This window comes from Leopardus geoffroyi, chromosome C1, assembly GCF_018350155.1.
Source record: "Leopardus geoffroyi isolate Oge1 chromosome C1, O.geoffroyi_Oge1_pat1.0, whole genome shotgun sequence".
Lineage (NCBI taxonomy): Eukaryota > Metazoa > Chordata > Mammalia > Carnivora > Felidae > Leopardus > Leopardus geoffroyi.
In genome coordinates, this window is record NC_059328.1 from 19,260,236 (window position 1) to 19,282,702 (window position 22,467).

General features: G+C 54.6%; 1 protein-coding gene across 2 annotated transcripts in view; it reads left to right on the forward strand.

The window, feature by feature from the left end:
* Positions 1–21,170, forward strand: part of MAN1C1 (mannosidase alpha class 1C member 1) — a 141,922-nt gene extending 120,752 nt beyond the window's left edge. The window contains exons 6-12 of one of the 2 annotated variants that reach the window (XM_045476123.1): positions 689–812; positions 3,800–3,893; positions 9,347–9,462; positions 15,116–15,335; positions 17,909–18,081; positions 19,364–19,479; positions 20,392–21,170. In XM_045476123.1, the coding sequence (XP_045332079.1) occupies positions 689–812; positions 3,800–3,893; positions 9,347–9,462; positions 15,116–15,335; positions 17,909–18,081; positions 19,364–19,479; positions 20,392–20,518 (970 nt within the window). In that variant the 3' untranslated portion in view covers positions 20,519–21,170. Of the gene's footprint in view, positions 1–685; positions 813–3,799; positions 3,894–9,346; positions 9,463–15,115; positions 15,336–17,908; positions 18,082–19,363; positions 19,480–20,391 lie in introns of both variants that reach the window. The other variant, XM_045476122.1, reaches the window with a different exon arrangement.
* The last annotated feature ends 1,297 nt before the right edge of the window (positions 21,171–22,467 follow it).

Below are 22,467 nucleotides of genomic sequence, written 5' to 3' on the forward strand. Positions count from 1 at the left end.
CTCCGAGAGCCCCTGTTTCTTTTGTTCCTAACCTCGGGATCCAGCAGCTCGAGGCGTGTGGGCACGCCAGAGACACCTGCCTGATGGGTATGGGTTCCACAGAATTCCAGGCAGGGGCCATTGTGTGCCCTTGGGCAGCACTGACAGTGTGGGGAGAGAGGGGGAAAGGGCCAGGAGGGGTTCCTGCTTTTCATCTGCCCCCATTGTGACCCAGCCACAGCCATGTACTCTCCACAGGCAGCACCACTGACTGTGAAGCGGTTGGCTTGCCTTCCGAGGACAGAACGTGTTCTGTGGGGTCTTTGTGATCGATCTCACCTGTAAATTGGGCATGACTTGGGGGCCAGGTCAAGACCTGGTGGCCAAGGCCACCGAGACAGCTCTGCTGCCGTCTTTGGGCCCAGAGGCCTCACAGGGGCTGCTTGACGATGGAAACGAAGAGTCGTGCAGGCAGACGGGTCTGGCTTCAAATCACCTGCAGCAAGTCAGTTCGCTGGCCTCCGTGTCCTCATCCACAAAACGGGGCCATTGGCAATACTGACCCCCCGGGGAGGAGCATCCGAGAGCAGATGGCCTGACGCTAGTGGGTGATCGATGGATCCCCCACTAAGCAATCCCTGTCCCTCCCAGCATGGGAGCCAGCCTCACAAACAGTGGGGTGACAGGTGCTTCTGTCTTTTCACAGCAGCTCCAACAGGAGCTGGGGCTGGGCCATGGCAGGGAGCAGCAGCATCCTGGCGGAGTTCGGGTCCTTGCACTTGGAGTTCTTACACCTCACCGAGCTCTCTGGCAACCAGGTGTTCGCAGAAAAGGCAAGTCTTCTCCCAGCTCCTCCCTGTTCTCCATACCGGGAGCGCCACAGGAAAATGGGTCAGCGATGAGCAGGGTGGCCGGTGGGGACCTGGAAGGCGTCCAACCACCGCTGAGATGGCCCGTGGCTGCTCGTGGAAGCCGTGCGTGTGCCCAAAGCCAGGTGGCACGGAAGGTGAGCACAGGGAGTAATCAGGGCCCTGCCAGGGCAGGGAAGAGGTGAGGCTGCCGGAAGGTTTTCACTGGTGCCGTCAGACCCAGAGAAAGTTCGGCAACGGAAATCCAGGCACCAGCTCGCCTTGGCAGGAATTGGCCACCGGCTGCAAAAGTCCCCTTTCCAGAGACAGTTAACTTTTTCGTGGGAGATCTGCCTGCCTTTCCCTTCCAGATGCCCGCCTAGCTCGTGCTGTCAGCAGGCTGGCAAAGCGGTCTCACTCCGCAGCTGAGGCGCACGTCTGTTCTCCCTCGCTGGTGCCAGGCTGGCTGAGGCCACGGGGGTGCTGAGAGCTACAGCATCCAGGCTATCATCCAGTCTGACAGCTGTCCGCTCCTGCCCCTCCGCGAAGCCCTCCGGAAGATGCAGTTCCTCCACGTTACAGCCCGTGGCAGTCCCACCACCTGCAGGTGTCTCGCCGGGTCTGACCCCAAACCGGAGGAGGGGAAGCGTATACATACCACGCTCAGATGGCGGTTGGCCCCAAGGCAATTGTCCCTTCCTGAGTCCCACCCAGGGAGATGAGGCCCCGCCTCCAAGGAGAACCCTTTGGAGGCCCCCACCCCCAAAGCCTTCCCTGCTCTGAATATTAGCCTCTTGGAGTTCTAGGAGCACGGGGAGAGCAAAGATTCACGCCCCCCCCCCCGGTGGCTCCCAGTCTCGAGTCCACCATCCAGCCTCAGAGCATCACCCTGCACTCCTGTGAGGAAACACATCTCTGGGATTCCCCCCAGGCCGGGAATCTGCATTTTCAATAAACACCCGTGTGTCTTTTGATGCCACGTGTAGGAGAAGCGCTCATTCAGTGTGGGAATCCCTCTGAGCATTCTCGGGGAGCTCAAGAGCTTTTCAGCCCCTTGATCACTTCCTCTGTGTTGGGGCTCACTACCCGCCTCCCGTAAATGGCCTGTCATGTCAGACCTGCACTTCAGAAGCTTTTCCCTTGTATGGGGAGGACTCTGCCACCCTGGGACCCCACCTTGAAAGTTCATGGAGTAAGTTGAATCCCACTTCCTGATCAGTCTTATTTTCCTATCCTTTTTTCCCTACCTCCAAGCCCTGCCTCCCCCAGCCTCCGTGTTTCCTTTGCCATGGAGCCAAATTCCTCCGGGAAGGTTGTGACTGGCTTACGATGGAGAGGGACAGGGAGCTCACTCTAGTCCCTGGCTAGTCTGGACACACTAGCTACCACTGCCTGAGCACCTACTATGTGCTGGGTGCCTTATAGTATCCCTAATCACCCCTCCAAACCCTGAGGTGAGTCCCCTTGTTGTCCCCTTTTTATAGAGGAGGAAACTGAGACTCAGAGGTTAAGTCACTTGTCCTGGGTCATCCAGCTGGTAAGTGAGAAAGCCAGGATTCAAGCCCAGGACTTCCTGACTCTGAAGCCCACGTTCTTTCAAGACCAGATTAGTATAGCAGGCTTCAGGCTTTCCCCCCTCAAGTCCATCTGCTTGTCTCTCTGTCTCTCTCTACATTTACATTCTCTGGCTATTTTCATCCCCCAATCATGCCTCCCACAGAGGCGATTATTGGCAGTCAACAAATTGGCCCAAATTCTAGAAGCACCCGCACCCTCCAGGGGAGCTAATTTAGCCTGCTTCACTGCTCACCACCAGGACAGTCGAGAATAACTCAGGTACAAGCACATCCCTGTCCCCCATAATGGACTCCGCTAACATAAATGGATATGAAATCTCATGTGGTAGAGCAAAGTGCTGTCCCCTGGAAAGAAAGGTCTGACAGCTAAAAGGCTGCTGCTGTCCCTGCTCCTCGTCTTGTAGATAAATCTGTGAGCATGATATAGTACCGTCCCTGAGGGCCTTTCTGTTCTGCTGGATTCTGTGCTGGAAGGATTTCCTGTGCTGCCAGAGAGCAGACCCCAAGGGATGAATGAAGCCTTCCTGCTTCTCGCCCTTTGTAGCCCCGAAGGTGGCAAATCGCGCCTCTTCTCACTCCAGCTGGGGCAGCTTCTGCTACACGCGCTGCACGGTCCCTGCCCTGATCCGTGTTGGACACAGGGGCGACTCTGTGTGGTCAGCCAAGACGTGACTCATGTCCTGGCTCTGCCACTTGATGAGCTGAGTGGCCACGGGCAAGTCGCCGAAACTCTGGGGCCCAGGTTTGTCATCTGTTAAACAGAGATAATACCACAAAGGTTATTCTCAGGGTTGGAGGTAATGTGTTTATAATGGGCCTGGCTCAGAAGAACTGAGAAATGTTACCAGCTGTTGTAGTGTTGTCGTGAAAACCCTGAGATGCCTCTTAGGGCAGGGGGGTGTTGAGGGGCCCAGGTCCTTCCTCTGGAATGGTTCCTGTGGTGTCAGAGAAAATAACATATTCCTAGGCTGAACCATATGAAAGAGCCAGTGTCTGACCATTTCTGACCCACGAAAAAGGCAGTTTTACCTACTAGCACTTACACATGAGCTGCTATCACTTATAGGAACCACCCCCCCTTCAGAAAAGGCCCATCCCCCAGAGTGATGCACAGTGAGGAAGGGGCGAAGTGAGGGGGGCGTGGGAGCCTAGCAGGGCCCCAGGCAGAGTGGTCCGTGCAGAGGCAGCGGCCAGGCCCCACAGTGGCCGTCTCCTGCCGTGCCCCGTCTTGCCACCTCCGGGCCGCGGCCTGCTGTTGGTTACGAAGCTCTCCCTCCTGCCTTCTCGGAGTGGTTTCCTCTGTGGATCCAAACAAGCTGTCTCCGTTCTCATCGGCTGAAAGTCACTGGCTCCTTCCAGAAAGTGAAGGGGCGTCTGGCGTTTGTATCTTGGCAGGTCAGGAACATCCGGAAGGTCCTCAGGAAGATTGACAAGCCCTTCGGCCTCTACCCCAACTTCCTCAGCCCAGTGAGCGGAAACTGGATGCAACGTGAGTACAGAGATGCCACTACCCGCCCCCCGCCCCCCTGACGCACACACCGCCTTCAACTGATTGCCGCCAGCATCCGGTGCAAGGCACCTGGGCCGAGTGATGAGGGACACATTCATCAGAGCCGAATGCCAGCAAGGCTTTTGCTCTGTGCTCCCAGACACCACCTGTCCTGCCAGGCACTGTGGGGAGGCTTCACTGTTGTCATTGCTCTTGTGAGGGGTGTGATGGCCGCCACCTAGTGAGGCCTGCCCTGTGCGTCCCCCACACGCTCGCTGTCTCCAGCCTTCCGTCTCTCAGGATGCTGCTGAAGCCTCCCTCGTCATCCCCCAAACTTGTGGGAGTGTTCCACGTAGACCCATCTACTCCAGAAGTGGCCCCAAGAAAGACCATACATCCTCTCCCAGCCCCTTTGATCTGGTGCCCCACCTCCAACTCTAATCTTTTTTTTTTTTTTTTTTTTTTTTTTAATTCTTAAGTGGACTAACTATACAGCAGTACAAAGATCATGCATTCACCTCTGTATCTTACACCTACAAGAATTGGTCCTGGGATTTCCTGCTGTTCTCTACTCAGAGGCTTGTTCCTCAACCAGACACGTGTGGGTCACCCATGGAGCCTCATTTTCAGCCCCCAGCTCCACCCACTGAAACGGAATGGGGTTTGGGGGGGGGGGCGGGATGTGTAGGCTGGAGAGTGTTGAAAAGTCTCCCAGGACCCTGGGATTGTTCCCTTGTCAAGAGGCCTTGATTATGAGGCCATAGCATGAATTGGGGGCGGCAGGTTCCTCGGGCCCTGCTTCTAGGGGCTTCCCAGAGCACCCCAACCCTCACCTCCGCCATTTCTGCTCAAAGACCCGTTTCCCTTTCCCTGCCTCCAGCTCCAGTTGTTATGACATCAGCAAGGGCTCAGGGGCAAAGTAGATATGAGTCTAATTACTGCACGGCTGTGGGGAATTCACTTTATCTCTCTGAGCCTTGGTTTCCTCTCCTACACATGGAGGAGAGCTAGAGTTATGTTCTTTGTGCACCATGGAGGGGTGTGGGAGTAACGGTCAGATGGGGCAGGAAACAGATTTCAGTTCATCTTCCAAAGATGATACGTGTTATTCTAAAAGATGATGAATACCCATCAGTAAAAGTATACAGTCAGGGCCCGGAGGGCTGGCCAGCCGGCGGGGACACCACGGAAAAGCTGCAGAGGCATCGTTCTTCCACCCCCGAGTCTCTGTGATTACAGGTCCAGAAGGCCCAGAAGATTTGACCCAGGAATTTTCCCTGATGATGACCTCACTCCCAAGTGGCCTCCTGCAAAAGCCACTTACAGAAATGCAAAGTATTTTTAACCAAAACACACCGCCAAATCCAAAAGTGCAGGGAGAAAATGAAGGTTTGAATTACAGATTATGGCCACGGGAAGAGACAGTTCAATAACTGTTACTGCTTTTAATTGCAAGGCCTGACTGGGTAAAGAGATAAACTGCCCCCCTGCTGGCCTTAGCTGCTCCAGCAAAAGCCATAAAGAGAGGGAGAGGGGCGTGGCTTCCCAGGCCCAACAGCTACCTTGGCAAATTACAGGGAGCCCCCCACCCACCCCACTGAGAAACATAACTTTCTTTTCAGGCTGCGCCAGGGGTCACAAGACTGAGCAAAGTCGGTCACATACGGAAAATTGTTTCATATTAATAAAATATGAATCCGGGGCGCCTGGGTGGCTCAGTCGGTTAAGCGTCCGACTATGGCTCAGGTCATGATCTTGCAGTTCATGAGTTCGAGCCCCGCTTCAGGCTCTGTGCCGACAGCTCAGAGCCTGGAGCCTGCTTCAGATTCTGTCTCCCTCTCTCTCTGCCCCTCCCCTGCTCATGCTCTGTCTCTCAAAAATAAATAAACATGAAAAAAATTAATAGAATAAAATATGAATCTGAGGCCTGCTAGAGAACAGAGGGAAGGCTATCAAGCCCTCCTCACCCGGGCACCTGCCTTCCTCCTCCCATGGGTTTGGCACCTGGACTCATCTCAGGTTTTCTGTGGTTTTTGCTGCGACTTTTTGGTAATTGTGTATTCTCCCAACAGATGAGAACATTCCCAACTTGCATAAGCTAAGTGTGTTCGCTTTCTTTTCCTTCCTTGAATCCTCTGGATTCAAAGCGTGTTTGCAACCACAGCAATTGCAGCTTGGAGAGAAGGAGTTAGGTCTGTGTCCGGGTCCCAGGCCCCCGCTGCTCCCGCTGGAAACTGAGCTGCAGGGTAACAGGGGAGGCCAAGACCCTCCTGCCACTGGGACTTCACAGCCAAGACAAGTTCACCAGCCTCCTGCTGGTACCAAGCACAGATGAGACCGAGCCTCACAGAGCCACTCAGAGCTCAGAGAGCTGCCCGCCCTTCAGCTTGGCCCCTGGAGTGGCTTGTCTGGTCCACTGCCTGAATCCCACACCTTCCTCGATGAGAAGGTGTGGCAAATCTAGATTCTCCCCAGTGGGTATGTAGCGTGAGCAGCCCACTGGCCCCAGTTTGGCAGCCTCCCCCAGGTTCACGGTACTTTCCTGAGAGCCAGTGTAGGGTGGCGGCCTCCCCCTGCCAAGTGTGATGACACGATCAGGAAGCAGCAAAGCCCATCTCTGTTCAGGCTCATGCACACCAACTCGTGCTCCTGTTTTGTATTTTATTGATCAAAAGATTGAGGCCCAGCGGGGAAGATGGCTTGCCCTGAGCTAATGGCAGATCTTCGCCTTCTGATTCCCACCCCTGGGCTCTCTGTGTGCCAAATGACAATTGTTCACTTTGGTAGAGGCCCCTGAGAAGCTCTGCGCGTGTCCCCAAGAGGGTGTCCTGTCCCAAACTCCCATGGCACTCCTGGGGGCCTGGCTCCCGTCTCCTGCACGTACCTGCCAGAAGACGCCCTCAACCACGTCATACACACGCTGCAATCGCATGATGAAGTCCAAACTCTTTGGCTTGGCGTTCGAAGCCCTTCCCAACACAGCTCAAACCTACCTTATTTTCTTTCGTTCAGGACTTCCTGGACATCCACTGGGTGCCATATAGGCGCTGGGCATAAAGTGAGAATCCTATGCGGTTCCTCCCCATAAAGAGCCCACAGCCTGGTGGGGGAGGTGGACCCATAAGCAGATACTTACACCACAGCTTTGGGGGCAGCCAGCGGCAAGGACACCCCAGTAAGAGTAGGACCTGCTACCACTGAGTGCTTGCCACATGAGGGCCGGATTTGCGTGTGCGTTATCTCACTTCTCATGGTCACCCTGCAGGGAAGGACTGTGAGCAGGTTTATGAGGACACAGAAAAGCCTTTCTGAGGAGGGGATGCCCGAGCTGGGGTGTAGCAGGGAGGAAGTGTTAGCCGGGCAAGGCGGGGGAAGGGGGTTTCTGGCAGAGGGGTCACCACAGGTGAGAGTGAGTGTGGGGAGGCAAGGGGCTAGGAGTGTCTGGGGTGGTGGAGAAAACGGTGACAGGAAGCAGGCCCAGGGGAGCCTGGCGGTGACCGTGCCCTCGGCTGTGTGCCCGTGTGCCTCTTCTGTGGGCTGTGAGCTGTGGGAGGGCCCTGAGTGGAGGCAGACCCGATTTAACTTCCGGCCTTCCTCAGCCCCCTGCTCGGCATGGACCTGCTCCAGCCATGGACACGCCATGGACATGCTGGGCCTGGCATGCCCCACGCCTCCCTTTGTGCTGCGTCCCGAGCTGCGTCCTCCATGTAGCAGTGGGGGATGGGGGGTGTGCTGCTGAGTCCCCCTTCACAGAGCAAGGTTCAGCCCACACTCACCCCTCCCGTGGCTCCCCAAGGCACAGGATTTCTCTGATCTGTTCCAGTTTTTGCTGAGCCCCTGCTGGGCCATGATTTGTTTATGGGGCCAGAAGGAGCCAGAAGGGCTGGTTTGCTGTGGGTTCTCCTCTCAGCCCACTTGCCTGGTCCCCACCTGTCTTTACCCTCTGACTTTAGGTCCGTCTCTCTCCACGCTGTCCTTTCTGACTCCAGGCACCTTTATTTTCATCCTCTGGTTGACTGTCAGGCTGCAGAAAGTGAGGGCTCTGCCACCTTGGTGGCCCTGGAGTCACTATGTAGGCCCACTCACAGTTTTCCCATCTGGGAAAGGGGTTGACAACGCTTACCTACAGGCTTCTTGGGAGGTTGTTACAGACAATACAGTAAAGTTCCTGGCCCACAGTAGACCCTGGAGAAATGGTAGCTTTTGACAGATTTTCTGTTTCCTTTTCTCTCCCCGCCCCCCCCCCCCCACTTCCCCTCCCTTCTGTCTTCCTGTCCCTGCTTTGTCCAGAGGAGCTAGAAATAACTTCCCCATCGCCCCTTTCCTGCCTGAATCTGTCCCCCCTATTTTCCTTCTTCTCTTTTTCTGCTTAAATGAATCTTAACAGGGAACTGAAGTTTCCTCTTTGTTTCTCTATTAAATGCCTTTCTGTTTCCCTGTTGTTAATTTTTAAAGCATGTGAGCGAAGTGATTTCTGTGTCTTGCCGCTCGGGTTAAGCGCTCACGGTTGACCCGTCTTTCTCCCGGGACAGCCCTGAGCGGAGTCACCTCCTCATTCAGCCACAGCCTCACGGTCCTGCTCTGTGGCCAACTCCAGGCTGATGCCACCCAGGGCAAAGAGGGGCTCTTCAAAACCCAATTCTTCCCTCCCCCTGCTCCTTGGAAACTCCATTTATCCTAACCTGCTCCATTTAAGCTTGGTTTTTCCAAGTGGTTCTGTACTGTGACTAAATTAAGGCTCCCGTTCCTCCTTTCCATGGCCTTTTATGAACCTGCCCAGCATTAATTACCATGTTTGTCACCGGGTAATAAAAATCTCTGAACTCCCTGCCACCAGATTATCTTTTTAAAGAAATGCAACTCATTTACAGTTAATAACCAGAGGCCCTGCCATCCTCGGTCTGCTAAAGCGACATGATTTATATACCCGGGTGAGCCTGTGCACTTGCATGCCGCATGATCATGCTCAAGGTGGCCCTGGTTCCTCGAGTCACAGCCTGTGCCTTCCTTTCAGCCCCTGTTCTCTCAGGGCTCAGAGGCTGCTGATCAAACACTTGCTCCCCATCGGCACCCAGCACTGGGGGGACCACAGAGGCCAGCGCGTGAGACTCGCCACCCAATGAGTCCCTCGGTGAGACCTGCCTGGTGGCCTCAGCAGCTAAAAATAATGTTCCCTCGGGCGCCTGGGTGGCTCAGTCGGTTGAGCGTCCGGTCCTGACCTGAGCGTCCGGCTCAGGTCATAATCACACGGTCCGTGAGTTCGAGCCCCGCGCCGGGTTCTGTGCTGACAGCTCAGAGCCTGGAGCCTGCTTCGGTTCTGTGTCTCCCTCTCTCTCTGCCCCTCCCCTGCTCATGCTCTGTCTCTCTCTCTCTCTCTCAAAAATAATAAACATCAAAAAAAATTTTTTTTTAATACTTTAAAAATAATGTTCCTGTCCTCTTTCCCCTCACAGACCACGTCTCGGTTGGAGGACTCGGGGACAGCTTTTATGAATATTTGATCAAATCCTGGTTGATGTCGGCCAAGACAGATGTGGAGGCTAAAGATATGTACTATGAAGCCTTGGAGGTAAGACAGGTGCCGGATTCTTCACCGGTGGTTGGTCCTTCACCACCGGGTCTGGCCCAGGCCCCTAAGTGCTCACCACCACCACCCCCACTGTGGTGTGCTAGCCAGAAGAACAAGACAGTCTCCTCCCCAGCCAGTTGCTTTGCACACCCAGTTTGTGACTCTTCTCGAACACCTTGAAATTAGGGCCATGTTAGCATCCTCGTGTTACAGATGCAAAACCCAGGCTCAAGGAGGGAAAGTCATTTGTCCAAGGTCTCACAGGAAGTGGCAGTCAGTCTGCTTCAGAAACCCTGGTGTGTGGGCTTCAGTCAATGTGTCAGAGCCCACAGCATAGTCAGATGGTGGCCTGGGAGCCCCCAAAAGAGGCTGCCAAAGCAAGATCCTCAGCCCTCTTCCTGGTGGAGCAGAGGTGATGTAATTAGCGTGTCCAAATGGGGAGGGGCCTCCCTCAGTGGAGCATCCAGTTCTGCTCCTTCTCTCTATGTGGATGGAAATCAAGGCCCAGAGAGGGGAAGGCACTGCTCAAAGGCACACAGCACAGCGCTGGCCGAGCCGGAGCTAAAGCCAGATCTTCTCAGCCAGCCCCAGTGTTTCCCCCATGGCCCCTCACCAACGCTGGCCTGGCTATAGGGTGTGAACTGGACAAGAGACGGTAGGCTGGGGTGGTGACTGCAAGGAAGGGGACACCTCAGGATGGAAGAGGGAGTTGGTTAGCCTGCACTATTGGAAAGGAGGTTATAGACTCCCATTGGCCCATCAATAGGTGCTTCTGAGCCCAAGTAAGGAAAAGGCCCTGGGTAGACTCCAGGCCTCGGTTTCCTCATAAAGTGAGTTGAGCAAGTCGGATTTACTCTGCTGCCGTGTTGGTCTGAGGTCTTATGTCTCCTCAACTAGACTTCTTGGTCTTCTGCCCTTCTAAGTCGGCTCTCCACACAGCAGCCAGAAGAACTAGCTCCTTCACATTTGGAATAAACTAGACTCCTCACCTTTGCCCACCTGATTTAGACCTACCAGTCACCTTGAACTCCTTCCCCTTTGCTGTCAGGTGTGGTCCCCAGCCTCCTGCAGACGCACCAGACTCAATCCCACCTTGGGGCTTTTGTATTTGCTGTTGTCTCTGTGTGGAATATCATTCGAGTGGCTGTGGCCCATTTATTGGTCAACTCAAATACCACTAGGAATTGGCCTTTTGCCACCTCTCTCTGTCACAAACCCAGACTTACTCTCTTCTTTGCTTTCATGGGCACTGAAAATTATCATGTGCCCGTATTTGTTTACTCATTCATTGTCTTTCCCAAATAGAATGTGAGCTATCAAGGAGCAAAGATCTTGTCCAGTCATTCACTGTGTCTGCCTCACTCCTAAAACAGTGCCCGGTACATAGCAAGCACACAATAACTGTTTTGTGAACAAATAAACATATGATTGCTGAAGGGATGGATGGATGGATGGATGGATGGATGGATGGATGGATGGATGGGTGGATGGATGGACAGACGAGTGAATGGGTGGATCAGTGGGTGGGTGGAAGGATGGGTGGATGGATGGAGGGAGGGATGGGTGGATGTGTGGGTGGAAGGATGAATGGGTGAGCGGATATAGTGGATGAATGGGTATGAACAGTTGGACAGATGGATGAGTGATCTCTAACTACCCTGATTGCATAAGTCTGACCAGAAACAGTAGTGCTTAAAGGAAGTGCATTGAAACAGGCCTCCACAGCCATGGACCTTTTAAACTGTGGGCTTGGTGAGGAGTTTTCCCCGCCCAGCTCCCCAGCACCAAGACCTTGGTCATGAAGCAGCTACTGGGACTGCAGTCCCATCTCAGTCTGAGTCTCAGCCCCAGATTTAGCTCCAGCTGAGCTTAGACCACAGCCAGTGTCTCCTATCTGAGGATCTGTGTTCAGCCTGCACAGGAGATGCTGCCTGGAAAGGCCTTTCTACATTTCTGTCATTCCTTGCAGGGTAAACATGAAGTTAGTGAACAGCCTGGTTCCCTGCCCTCAGGGCACACTGTAGTTGAGGCTTCAAGGGAAGAAATGGTCATGAATTATTTAAGCAAACGGGAGCTTTATGGAAAGCACTTGATTGAACAGGAGAGAACTTGGCTTTGCTCCCTGAATTTGATATCCCTAGTGAAGAGCCTGGAGTATCTCTGACCCTGGGTAAAGACTGGGCCTCTGGCAAGTTTGGGGCTTTGAAGAATATTCTGGTAGTTCTCAACCTTGTCCACACGTTAAAAATCACCAGGGGAGCTATAAAATCCCATTGCTCAGGCTGCACCCTGGCAAGGTACATCAAGAACCTCTGGGCTGAGGCCCAGGAAACAGCCTTGAAAGCTGCCTGGGGCAGGGGGTGGGGCGGGGCGGGGTAGGGGGGCTGGGTTTCCAGTGTATAAGTTAGAACAATGTCCAGCACAGGCGGGCGTGGACGATTCAGACACGCAGACTGGGCACACCCCTGGAGGGTCCCAGGAGGAGAAGAGGAGCCAAAAGAAGGACAGGGAGAGTATCTGTCACTGTGGCCTCCTCCAGGCAGGTGCATTGACTGCCTTGTCTTATTTAACCCCATTTTACAGACGAGAAACTGAGGCTCAGAACGGCCCGAGGTCACACAGCAGCCAGTGTCAAAGCCAGGGTGCAAACACTGACTCCAGATAGAGTGCTCCTGCCAACCACAAAGGAGCCTGGCTTGCCTGAAGTCCCTCTCGGGAATGTACAGATGGGGTCCCCTCCAGGAGGGCCAAAGGAAGCAGAGGCTTTGCATAACCTCACAGCCATCCCAGGAATTATTCCCAGTTTACAAATGAGGAGAAGGAGTCTTCAGAAAAGTGAAATAAATTTGCCCAGAATCACCCAATTCTCAAATTGCAGAGCTGGGATTCCAACCCAGGCCTCTGTATCCCGCTCGGCTCTGCTCTGTCTCCTGCTATGATTGAAGCCTAACCAGTCAGTTGGCAGCCTGTGTTGTCTCGTGTTTGGCTTAGGGTTTTAGAAAGCCTTGATTTTTTTTTTTTAATTTTTTTTTTTCAACGTTTATTTATTTTTGGGACAGAGAGAGACAGAGCATGAACGGGGGAGGGGCAGAGAGAGAGGGAGACACAGAATCGGAAACAGGCTCCAGGCTCTGAGCCATCAGCCCAGAGCCCGACGCGGGGCTCGAACTCACGGACCGCGAGATCGTGACCTGGCTGAAGTCGGACGCTTAACCGACTGCGCCACCCAGGCGCCCCAGAAAGCCTTGATTTTTAATCTCTGCACCTATCTGCTTGTCTCAGTAGTGTCCTCACAGAGAGACTGGTCTGTCATTTCGTCTTTACCACAATTACTTAGCCTGGCATTAACCCAGAATGGAAATAACCCACGGGAGTCAGTCTGGAAGGGGCAGTTTTTGCACTGCGGTTGAGGCTTCATGGGATCGCCCCCAGATGTCTCTGTTCTCCCCCAAGTGTCGACAGTGGGTAACTGAACCAGATTTCTGCAGCCTGGGTTAGCCTGCCACCCCTCCTCCACACCCGCGTGGACCCAGCTCTACCCAGGAGCCAGGGCCCAGCCCAGAGCAGACCCAACCCAGTAGTGAGCGGCTCCCCAGGCGCCCCCCTCAGTGCTCCTCCCCACGTGGCACAGGTGCCCTGGGCACGTCACGTCATCAGAGCCTCCCCATCTGCTATTCAGTGAGGGTCCTGCAGCCAGCCCCCCAGCCGGGACCCTGCAGGAGCAGGAAAAGAAACAAACCGATCCAAGAGCCAAGGTGTTGGAGTGCCTTCTGTATGTCAGCCCCTGGCCGGAGGTTGGTGGTGGCGGCTTCTGCTCTCACGCAGCCCTCAGAGTCCCGGGAGAGAGACAGACGTGCCACAGACACACACACACACAGATACGGACGCACAAAGTGGGGACGGCACCACGTAGAAAGGCGACAGGGGAAGAGCGGACCGGGGCAGCCGGGGTTTGGGCCAGGGCGCCGTTTCCAGGGAAGCGCATCGTGGAGGATGCCCAGAGACAAGCCGGAGTGGCGCAGTTGGGGTGGAGCATGTTTCTTGTAAAATGCCGACCACAAATCCTAATTTGTGCGTGTATTTGATTTTGTGGGGAAGTCTCTGACTAGCAGCTCCACCCCACGCCCCGCCCCACCCCCTGCCCCAGGCAGCTTTCAAGGCTGTTTCTTGGGCCTAGGTGAGCCCCCGCCTCCACCCCAGGCAGGGCCCAGGCTTCGTGTCTTCAAGGGCTATATACCCTGCCCGAACCGCTGCTGGCCCCAAGGAGGCGCTCACGGAATGCACTCGAATACTGGATGGGAGGAGAGGGTGGGAATGAAAAGAGGCTGGGGGGGTGGGGGGGCGGGCTGGAGAGGAGCTGGAACAACCCACGGGCACTGAGGACTCTCACTGCGCCAGGAAGTATGCTGAGGGCTGCACATACATGTCACCCGGTCCTCACAACCCTATGAGGTGGTTTATGGTCATCTCCCCATTTCATACACTCGGAGATCGAGGCACTCGGAGAGCACATAGAACCTGCCCAGTGTCACACAGCTTGGAACTGACGGAGGTGGCATTTGAACCCAAGGAATCTGCTTCTAGGAGCCATGTCTGTGGCATCAGGTTAAACTGGTGCATTATTTACAGAGAGCAGAGACCCCCGGAGAATATATTGGGCAAGAATGCAGGGAGAGGTCTGGCCAGGGCCCCAGAGGCCTAGCGCTGGACTAGGACCCACGGGCACTGCCATTACCTCTGACTCCTGGGCTCCCAGGGAGTAACGGCAGGGAGCGGGGGGTACAACGGCCTGACACCCACACCCTCCAACCTCCCGGGAGTCTTTACCAGAAGGAGTGGCCATCAGGTAGAGGAAGAGCGGTCTGGACGTCTGGTCCTTGGCTTAATCCTGGCGTGGCTGGGACCTGGGACAAGCCACTCAACCCCTTTGTCTGTAGAGGGCACTGCAGCCATGTGCCTGGCTCGTCGTGGGCATTAAATGAGAAGGTGTGTGATAAGGGCTTGTAGAGAGAAGCTCTTAACTTTCTGTGGGTCCTTTTTAAGACTCAGATAAAATATCTAGACCCTCTTCCCATGAAAATGCACATACACAAAAGTGTCACACACAATTTGACGGGCCTTCTGGACCCCCTGGAGCCCACCTACAGGCCAGCTGGGCTTCAGGTTAAGACTCCTAACAGAGAATACAGTGGAGGATGGATAGGAATTTTTAAAGATTTTTTAAAAGATCTTTGTGCACAGAAGATTTAAAAGTCTACATAAGAGGGGCACCTGGCTGGCTCAGTCAGTAGAACATGCAACTCTTGATCTCGGGGTCATGAGTTCAAGCCCCACGTTGGATGCAGAGACCACCTAAAAGTAATTTTTTTTTTTAAAGTCTAAATGAGAGACTCACCCTAGGGAGCTGCCTCGTATGCAAGACCCCCGCAGGCACCAGGCTTCAGCCAGGCGAGTGGCAGAAGGTGCCACTGGCCCCATCAGGGACCACCACCAGCCAAGGTCAAGGGCCTCCTTTGCCTGGGATGGAGGGCCCAGCAGAGCTGCGTTCACTGCTGTCTGCAAAATGTTCATTTTCCGTCCTCTCCCCCTCCCTCCCTTCTCTGTCCCGCCCCCCATGCCCCTTCCCCCTGCCCAACTCCCACCTTGCTCCCAGGCAATAGAGACCCACCTGCTGAATGTCTCTCCTGGGGGGCTGACCTACATTGCCGAGTGGCGAGGGGGGATTCTGGACCACAAGATGGGGCACCTGGCCTGTTTCTCCGGGGGCATGATCGCCCTCGGCGCTGAGGATGCCAAGGAAGAAAAGAGGGCCCGCTACCGAGAGCTCGCAGCCCAGATCACCAAGACGTGCCACGAATCGTACGCCCGCTCAGGTAACCGTGCGAGGGGAAGGGCAGCAGGAGAGACTGAGGCTAGACACGAGGAAGAACTAGACAAGCCAGCGGAGCGACAGTGAGTGAAGGGAACACAGTTTCCCCTTGGAAGTTACATAGAATTTGTATGAGGGATGTGCTGTCTGTGCACTGAGATTGTACCCGAAGTTCAAAGGAAAATAGGGGTGATGTATCGAGCACCTGGCCAAGGATTGTTCCACATCATGGCCAAGCCTCACAACACAGATATGCTGAGGCCCAGAGAAGACTTGGCCAAGGGACACAGAGCGGAAGGTCCTCCAGGCTCCCTGAGCCTAGAGACTCCCTTCTCCCTGAACCCTCACCCCTGAATGTACCTCTCTTTTTCCTCCCCACCACCCCTCCATTTAGGGGATCTTACCGCCCCTGGCACCACCCTGTTTATCCCCCTCTTTGTTCCCAGATCACCGGAAAGCTTGAGAGCTCCTTGACCATCCCCTGCTAACACTCCACGCAGAATTGTCAAATGCTAGAATCAGAAGTCACTTTAGAGAACATGAACCCAACTCCCTGTTTTACACATGGGGAAACTGAGTCAGCCCAAAGTGAGGCAGTGACTTCACCAAAGTCACCCTGCGTGTGAGTAGCTAAGCCGGGGCTAGAACCCAGGTCTTCTGATACCCAGCTCCTTCTTATGTGCTGCCTCTCTAGTGCCCCTCAGAAAAATCCCTCCTCCAGGGCCCTGAGAGGTGCCCACTGCCCCGAACTTAATCCCAGGCTTGGTTGGAGGAGAGGACCTAAGATTTGCCATAAATATTCGTGGCTCAAGTGCTGCTCTGCCACTCACCAGCTGGGTGGCCTCTATTTTCCTACCTGCTCAATGGAAACAATAACACAGGCCTCCCAGGGTGAGATAGAGGGTCCCATAGAGAGCACATTGCCAGCCGCCTTCGGCCACAGCACGGAGGAGTTTATTAGCCTGACATGTGTCCTTGACCCCTCCAGTTGAGTCCAGATCTCCGGGAGCTGTTTTCATGAAGCCAGTGATTTGCAGTGGGTCCTTACAACAGGTCTGCAATTTCATTCAAAGAGCCAGGACCATAAACAAACGGGAAATCTCAGGAATAATAAAAAGCTCGCTGTTTGTCTGGGACAATCAGCCCAGACCATAAAAGACATGCACTTAATAGAGCATGCTGTTCCAGCCAGCCCGCTTGTCCACGGACGACCACGGCGGTCGCTCCTGCCCTCACCCCATTAGCCGCTTGGCAGAATGACTGTTTGCTGATGGTCAAGAGCAGCTGTAGCATTTGAGCAATCGAAAGGGCCAGGGTCTGGGGGGGTCCCGTTTCCGTGAAGTCTTCCATGGGAGAGTAGGATGTCCTGCAAAGCTCCAGTTGTTTCTTGAGGAAAAACAACCCAGGGCCTCTCAGGGTCCTGACCCAATGGGAAGAAGGAAGGGGACACCTGAGGACCAGAGCTGGGCACTCCGCTGACCCAGATGTGATGTACAGGTGTTAAAGGAAGGAGGCCTAGAGTCTCAGACCCAGGAGGAAAAGAGAGAGAGCACAGTCCAGGGAAAGGGCATCAGACAGATCGAGGGTCACATCCCAGCTCAGTCACAGCTCGCTGTGTTACCTTGGACAAATTACTTAGCCTCTCTGACCCTCAGTTTCCATGTGCCTGGGAGAGGGACAATAACATCTACCTTAGCAAAGAAAACCATTTTTTAAGGATTGAAATAATGTATGGAAAGCACCCAGCACAGCCCTTGAAATCATAGGTGGTGGCTGTAGTTGTGGTTATAATTATGGTCCTCCAGAAAACAGGGACAGCACCAAATTGTCCAAAAACAAACAAGCCAAACAATGATAACAAAATGAAACTCAGAACTCATCAGGCCCTCTTTATCTAGCTGCCTCTGCCTGAGTATGTGCCTCTGGGCAGGCCCCCTCCTTCCCCCCCGCCCCCCCCCCCCCCCCCCCCCCCCCCCCCCCCCCCCCCCCCCCCCCCCCCCCCCCCCCCGTCTCCACCTCGGCATTATCCCAGCATGTCAGCTCTGGAAGGCTGGTTCTGGGAGGTGTGAAATAGAGATGCCCTAAGAAAGGGGTGTGTGAAGAAGCATCACTGCATATCAGCATGTTAAAGGATCTGATAAGTCCTGCAGATGGGAGACTCACTTTATCTGTTCCTTATTCACTATTTCACTGTTCACTTGTTCACTATTCACTGTTCCTTAAATGTATTTAAACCTGAAATCCTTTCTTGGCTGAGCTCCGGTTCACATCTTGCAGAGCTAACATCTCAAAATACACAGCTGGGGAACATCGCCCAAACCTTTGTCTCCCCCAACTGCTAGATAGTTCATTTGGACTCTCAGATTCTAAAACTGCAAAATGCTCGAGGGAAGCTGTGCTTTTGCCGGGCTCAGCTCTGGCTGGCGGTATAGGCAGGGCCCAGCTGGTATCAGTCCATCACCAGCCCTCCCCCTGCCACTGCTTCCAGGCCACTGAGCTCTCTCCTGGGGCAGCCAGGTCCTGAAAAGTAGGAGGTGCGAGGTCTGACCTAGACCCTCTGGTTGGTCATCCCCACAGATACCAAACTGGGGCCCGAGGCCTTCTGGTTTAACTCCGGCAGAGAGGCAGTGGCCACACAGCTGAGCGAGAGCTACTACATCCTGCGGCCTGAGGTGGTGGAGAGTTACATGTACCTGTGGCGACAGACCCACGACCCCATCTACAGGGAGTGGGGCTGGGAAGTGGTGACGGTGAGTGGGCTGGTTGGGGGGAGGGGGGACTGGGTGACAGGTGCCCTGAGAATTCAACCAGGGTCCAAAACACCCTAGCACAGGCTTTGAGAAGAGGGTCAGACCAGGCTGACATCCGGCCGAGGTTCTGAATGCAAAGGGTCAAGGTGAGGTTGCACAGCTAAGTGTCCCCAGCTGGGCAGAAGCAGGCGGAGAAACGAGTGCCCACAGCCTTTGGGGCCTGGACTCTAGGACCAGCAAACTTAAGAGGGCCAAAGGCAGGGCAGCAGCCAGAGGGGCCCAGAGCACATAGGGTCACTGCTCTCCGACCTTGAAGCCTGAGCAGATGGCTTTAGATTTCTCCTGTCAAGCAGGAATCGGCTGCCAAGCCAGCAGATCACCTCCCTGCTCTGCCCAGAGCCAGCCCAGCCCTGGGCAGCCCCTACCTTTCTCTGGGCTCTGCTCCCCACCGCCCATGTCCCCTCCACCTGCCCTCTTGTCCCCAACTACCTGGCAGGAAACCTCATGCCCTTCTCTGGGGTAGAGCCAAAGGCAGGTATGGGGAGTCCAGAAGGATGTCTCTTGATGGATGCTAAGCCTTCTCTGTGCCCCCCTCTTCCCAACTTCTCCTAGGGCCCACAGCTCTGAGGCACAGGCTGTCCTAGGGAGAGCCACACCCAGAGCTTAGACTTGGGCAGGGCACGAGGGCACACTCAGGTTCACTGACATGGTTCATTGGCCAGAAACCCCCTGTTTCCCTGAAGGCCCTGGTTCTTGACCAGTAAAAGTCAAGTGTTTTGTGCTCCTGAGCCCAGCCCACAGACCCCTCTGTGGGTAAAAATTGCATTTATTAAAAAAAAAAAAAGCAGTCAGCCCATGGCCCACCCACTGGTGGAACAGGGACCACATCTGCACAGGGAGTTCCCTGGGGTGTGCCGAGTCCCGTCCCCACATCCCGGCCCTCCACTGCCTTCCTCTGTGGGTGAGTCTGTTGGACCAGCCTATCCCCCTGGAAGGCCAAGAGAACATGCCCTGAGTCCAGACCCAGAGCAAAGCTCGAGCAAGCAGTCTGTTGGGACAGAGTGCTCAGCGGTGGGCCCAGGGTGTGTGTCCCCACCAGCCTGGCAGCAGGTCAGCTGAGCCCTGAACAAACCATTCGGCCTTCTGCTTCCGCAAATGCCAGCAGCCCCTAGCCAAGTGGTCAGGGGCCTGCCCATCCATGAACTGGGCAGGCACGAGAACTGGGCAGGGTCCTCTCCTCTCCCCTCCCCCCGCCCCCCAAAGCTGCCTCCCTTCTCCTCAGGCCCTGGAGAAATACTGTCGAACAGAAGCCGGTTTCTCCGGGATCCAAGATGTGTACAGTAGCATTCCCAACCACGACAACAAACAGCAGACCTTCTTTCTAGCGGAGACACTAAAGTGAGTTGGGGCCCGGCCGGTGTTCTTGCCAGAGGAAACTGGGCTTTCCTAGGGTTGAAGGGCGGGGGTGGGCGAGGGATGGGGTCAGCAGTCCCTCCCTTCACCAACAGTCAGGTTCTGCCATCACAGGGGGGCCCAAGAGGGGCTGGAGGGGCGGGGAAGGGGGGCGCTGGGCTCTCCGGGTCACACCCCCAGGGTGCGCCTCTGGCCAGGCCCGGGCGGGACTCCATCCCCTATAAGTGTTAGCCGTGTGGTAAGTTAACTCCTTTAACTAGTCTCCTTGGGTTACTTAGTTCTCTGAAACTACGTCCTCTTCTGTAAAATGGGGAGAATGACAGTGATGGGGGTCACTGCTGCGAACCTTCCCTGTGCAGTTTTGCTGCTGCCCCGGCCCCTCGCTTTCTTGGGGTGGAAGTCCTCGATGTTCCCCAAAGCATCCCCCTTGTGCTCAACTCTCTGAAATGGATTAGAATGGTCTGTTCTGCCACCAGAACGGCACATCAGGGAGCCGCCTAAGAGTTTGGACTGGTGCAGTACTCAGGCCACCGTGAAACGAAAGAAGACTCTAGACCTTAAGCGGTCCTAGCAGGCTTCTCACATAAGGTCCTCCTACAAGTGGGGAAGAACCTGGGTGAAGCCAGATGGGTATGAGTTAAACAGAGTGAGGGCAGGGGTGAGCCAGCATTCAACCAGGTGGGACCGCCCCAAGTCTCAGTGCCCTCCTTGGCATCCACAGCTCCTTCCCTGGGACCAGCCCTCCTAGTGGATTTGGGATCTCAGACCTCCCTGCACCCTTAGCCACAGGCCCGTTGTCGCAGTGGCCTCTGAGATTTGTTCCCAGCGGGGGGGCCTGTTCCCCAAAGCGCGCTGACGGGCTGTGTTTTGCTTCCCTCCCGGCCCCCCGGGGCGCAGGTATCTCTATCTTCTGTTCTCTGAAGACGATGTGCTCTCCCTGGAAGACTGGGTGTTCAACACGGAGGCCCACCCCCTCCCCGTGAACCACTCGGACAGCCCCGGCAGGGGCGGGGGCCAACTCTGACCCCACCTCCCTGCCGCTCCCGGGGCCCGGAGGGTCGCCTTGCCTTTTCAGGACTTGGGACTGTTCTCAAAGGGATTGGGAACGTAGGCCCCATTCTGGGCAGACCCAGGGCACAGGTGTCGGACCAGCAACTTCCTTTCCTCTGTGAGGAGACAGGACTTGGAGACGCAGCAAATGTCGCACCAGGCCCAGACTTTCCTTCCTATGGAGAATTTCTATGAAACCCACTCACTTGCCATCCCAGGGCCCAATGACTGGAGGTCTGCCTATTGTCGCCATGTATTTGGGTCACTTCCGTTCGTGTGGGGAGGGTTTTTTTTAATTTGTTTTGCTTGATTTTGCCTTTTCTCTGCAGTTGTGTTTTATCACAAATTATATGCTTTCAAAATCATGTGCTTTCACACGCAGTATCATCTTGATGAACTAAACCTTAAAGTGTTTGCAGACACAAACCTTGACCCTGTTTTCTATATTTTAAATGCCTTTTGCCCAACATGTACTATACGTTCAACTATGTGGCATTTACCTTATAATTTGAGGAGGCGCTGCCTTTTGATTTGGGCCTAAATGTTAACGAATCACTAGTGCTATTTTCATTATTGTAATGGAAAAATCTGTAAACTTACAATAAAAGAGTTTATTGAATAAGAAATACGATTGGGTTCATTGCACATCAGTGACTCTTGGGAAAACCATTGCAATGCTATCAGAAAAAATAACCAGCAGTTGATTTAACGTGCAATTTAGTAAAGACTTCTATTGCCTTTCCTTAACTCGGTCTTAAAAATTCAGGAAGGGTGAAGCCAATCCTTTAAATGGAGTTGGATGTTTATACTTAGGCCAAAGCTTCGAAGAGGCCCAGAGAGGGCCAGCAACTTGCCTGAAGTCATACAGCCAGTAGAGGCAGAGGGGTGAGCCCAGCCCCTCTTACACTCCCCTCCCACCCCCAGTTATGTGTTCATCTTCTCTCGTTCAGCAGATACATGGTGAGTGCCCGTAGGGGACCAGACACTGGGCTGGACACCAAGGATACAGCCATAAATGAAACAGTCCTAAGTTCTGTCCTCAGGGAGCGAACGGTCAAGGAGGGGGAAAGACAGACCGGGAAGTAAACTGACAGGTAAGTAACATGACTGCAAGTTGTATAAAATACTACAAAGGAGTCATGTGGGGCCGGGGTACTAATGGCCAGGACCGATCTGCGGGCATGACTTTCAAGGCCTAGAAGATAAGGAGCAGCCGGACGGGCATCCCACGATCCCACTCTCCCCAGTGACGTCACCTGCCTCCCCCGCAGGGAGGCCTAGAACCTTGAGGCATTACGCAGAGCAAGGCGTCCAGGCAGGGGTGAAGGGGCAGAGCTCTCCCTCCGCTTGGCAGCTTGTCCACACAGCTGACCTCACAGGATAATTCTAAGCCCTGCCGCACGCCCAGTCACTTCATTCTGGCTACTTGAGTAGCCCCAGGACGCCTGGCTGGCTCCGTCAGAAGAGCATGTGGTCTTGATCTCGGGGTCGTGAGTTCAAGCCCCATGTTGGGTGTGGAGATTAATAAACTTGAGTAGCCCCTGGGGTGTTGGAGCCCTGGGCCAAGTCACCCGCCTTTAAGTCCCCACTATGAGAGCCTGGGCAGGTCACCTCACCTCTCCGGTCCCTCTTCCGTCAAACAGGGAGAAACCTCTGTCTCCCAAGGTCGCTGTGACAATGAGTGGGATGCACAGGTGCCCTGGCAAAGTGGGCAGGGCTTATTCTTTGTCCTGGAGACGCAGATGCCTCCTGCATCTACGTAAGCAGTAGTCAGAGCTCTGGGTGAGCAGTCCCCATGGCAGGGACCCTGGAGTTTTGTGACTAAGTCCCTCCCTGCACCCAGGAAATCACTTCACTTTAGACAGGCATCAAGAAAGTGTGACTCTGGTGACCCGCCTGTGTCCACTTTTTTTAAAAAGCAAA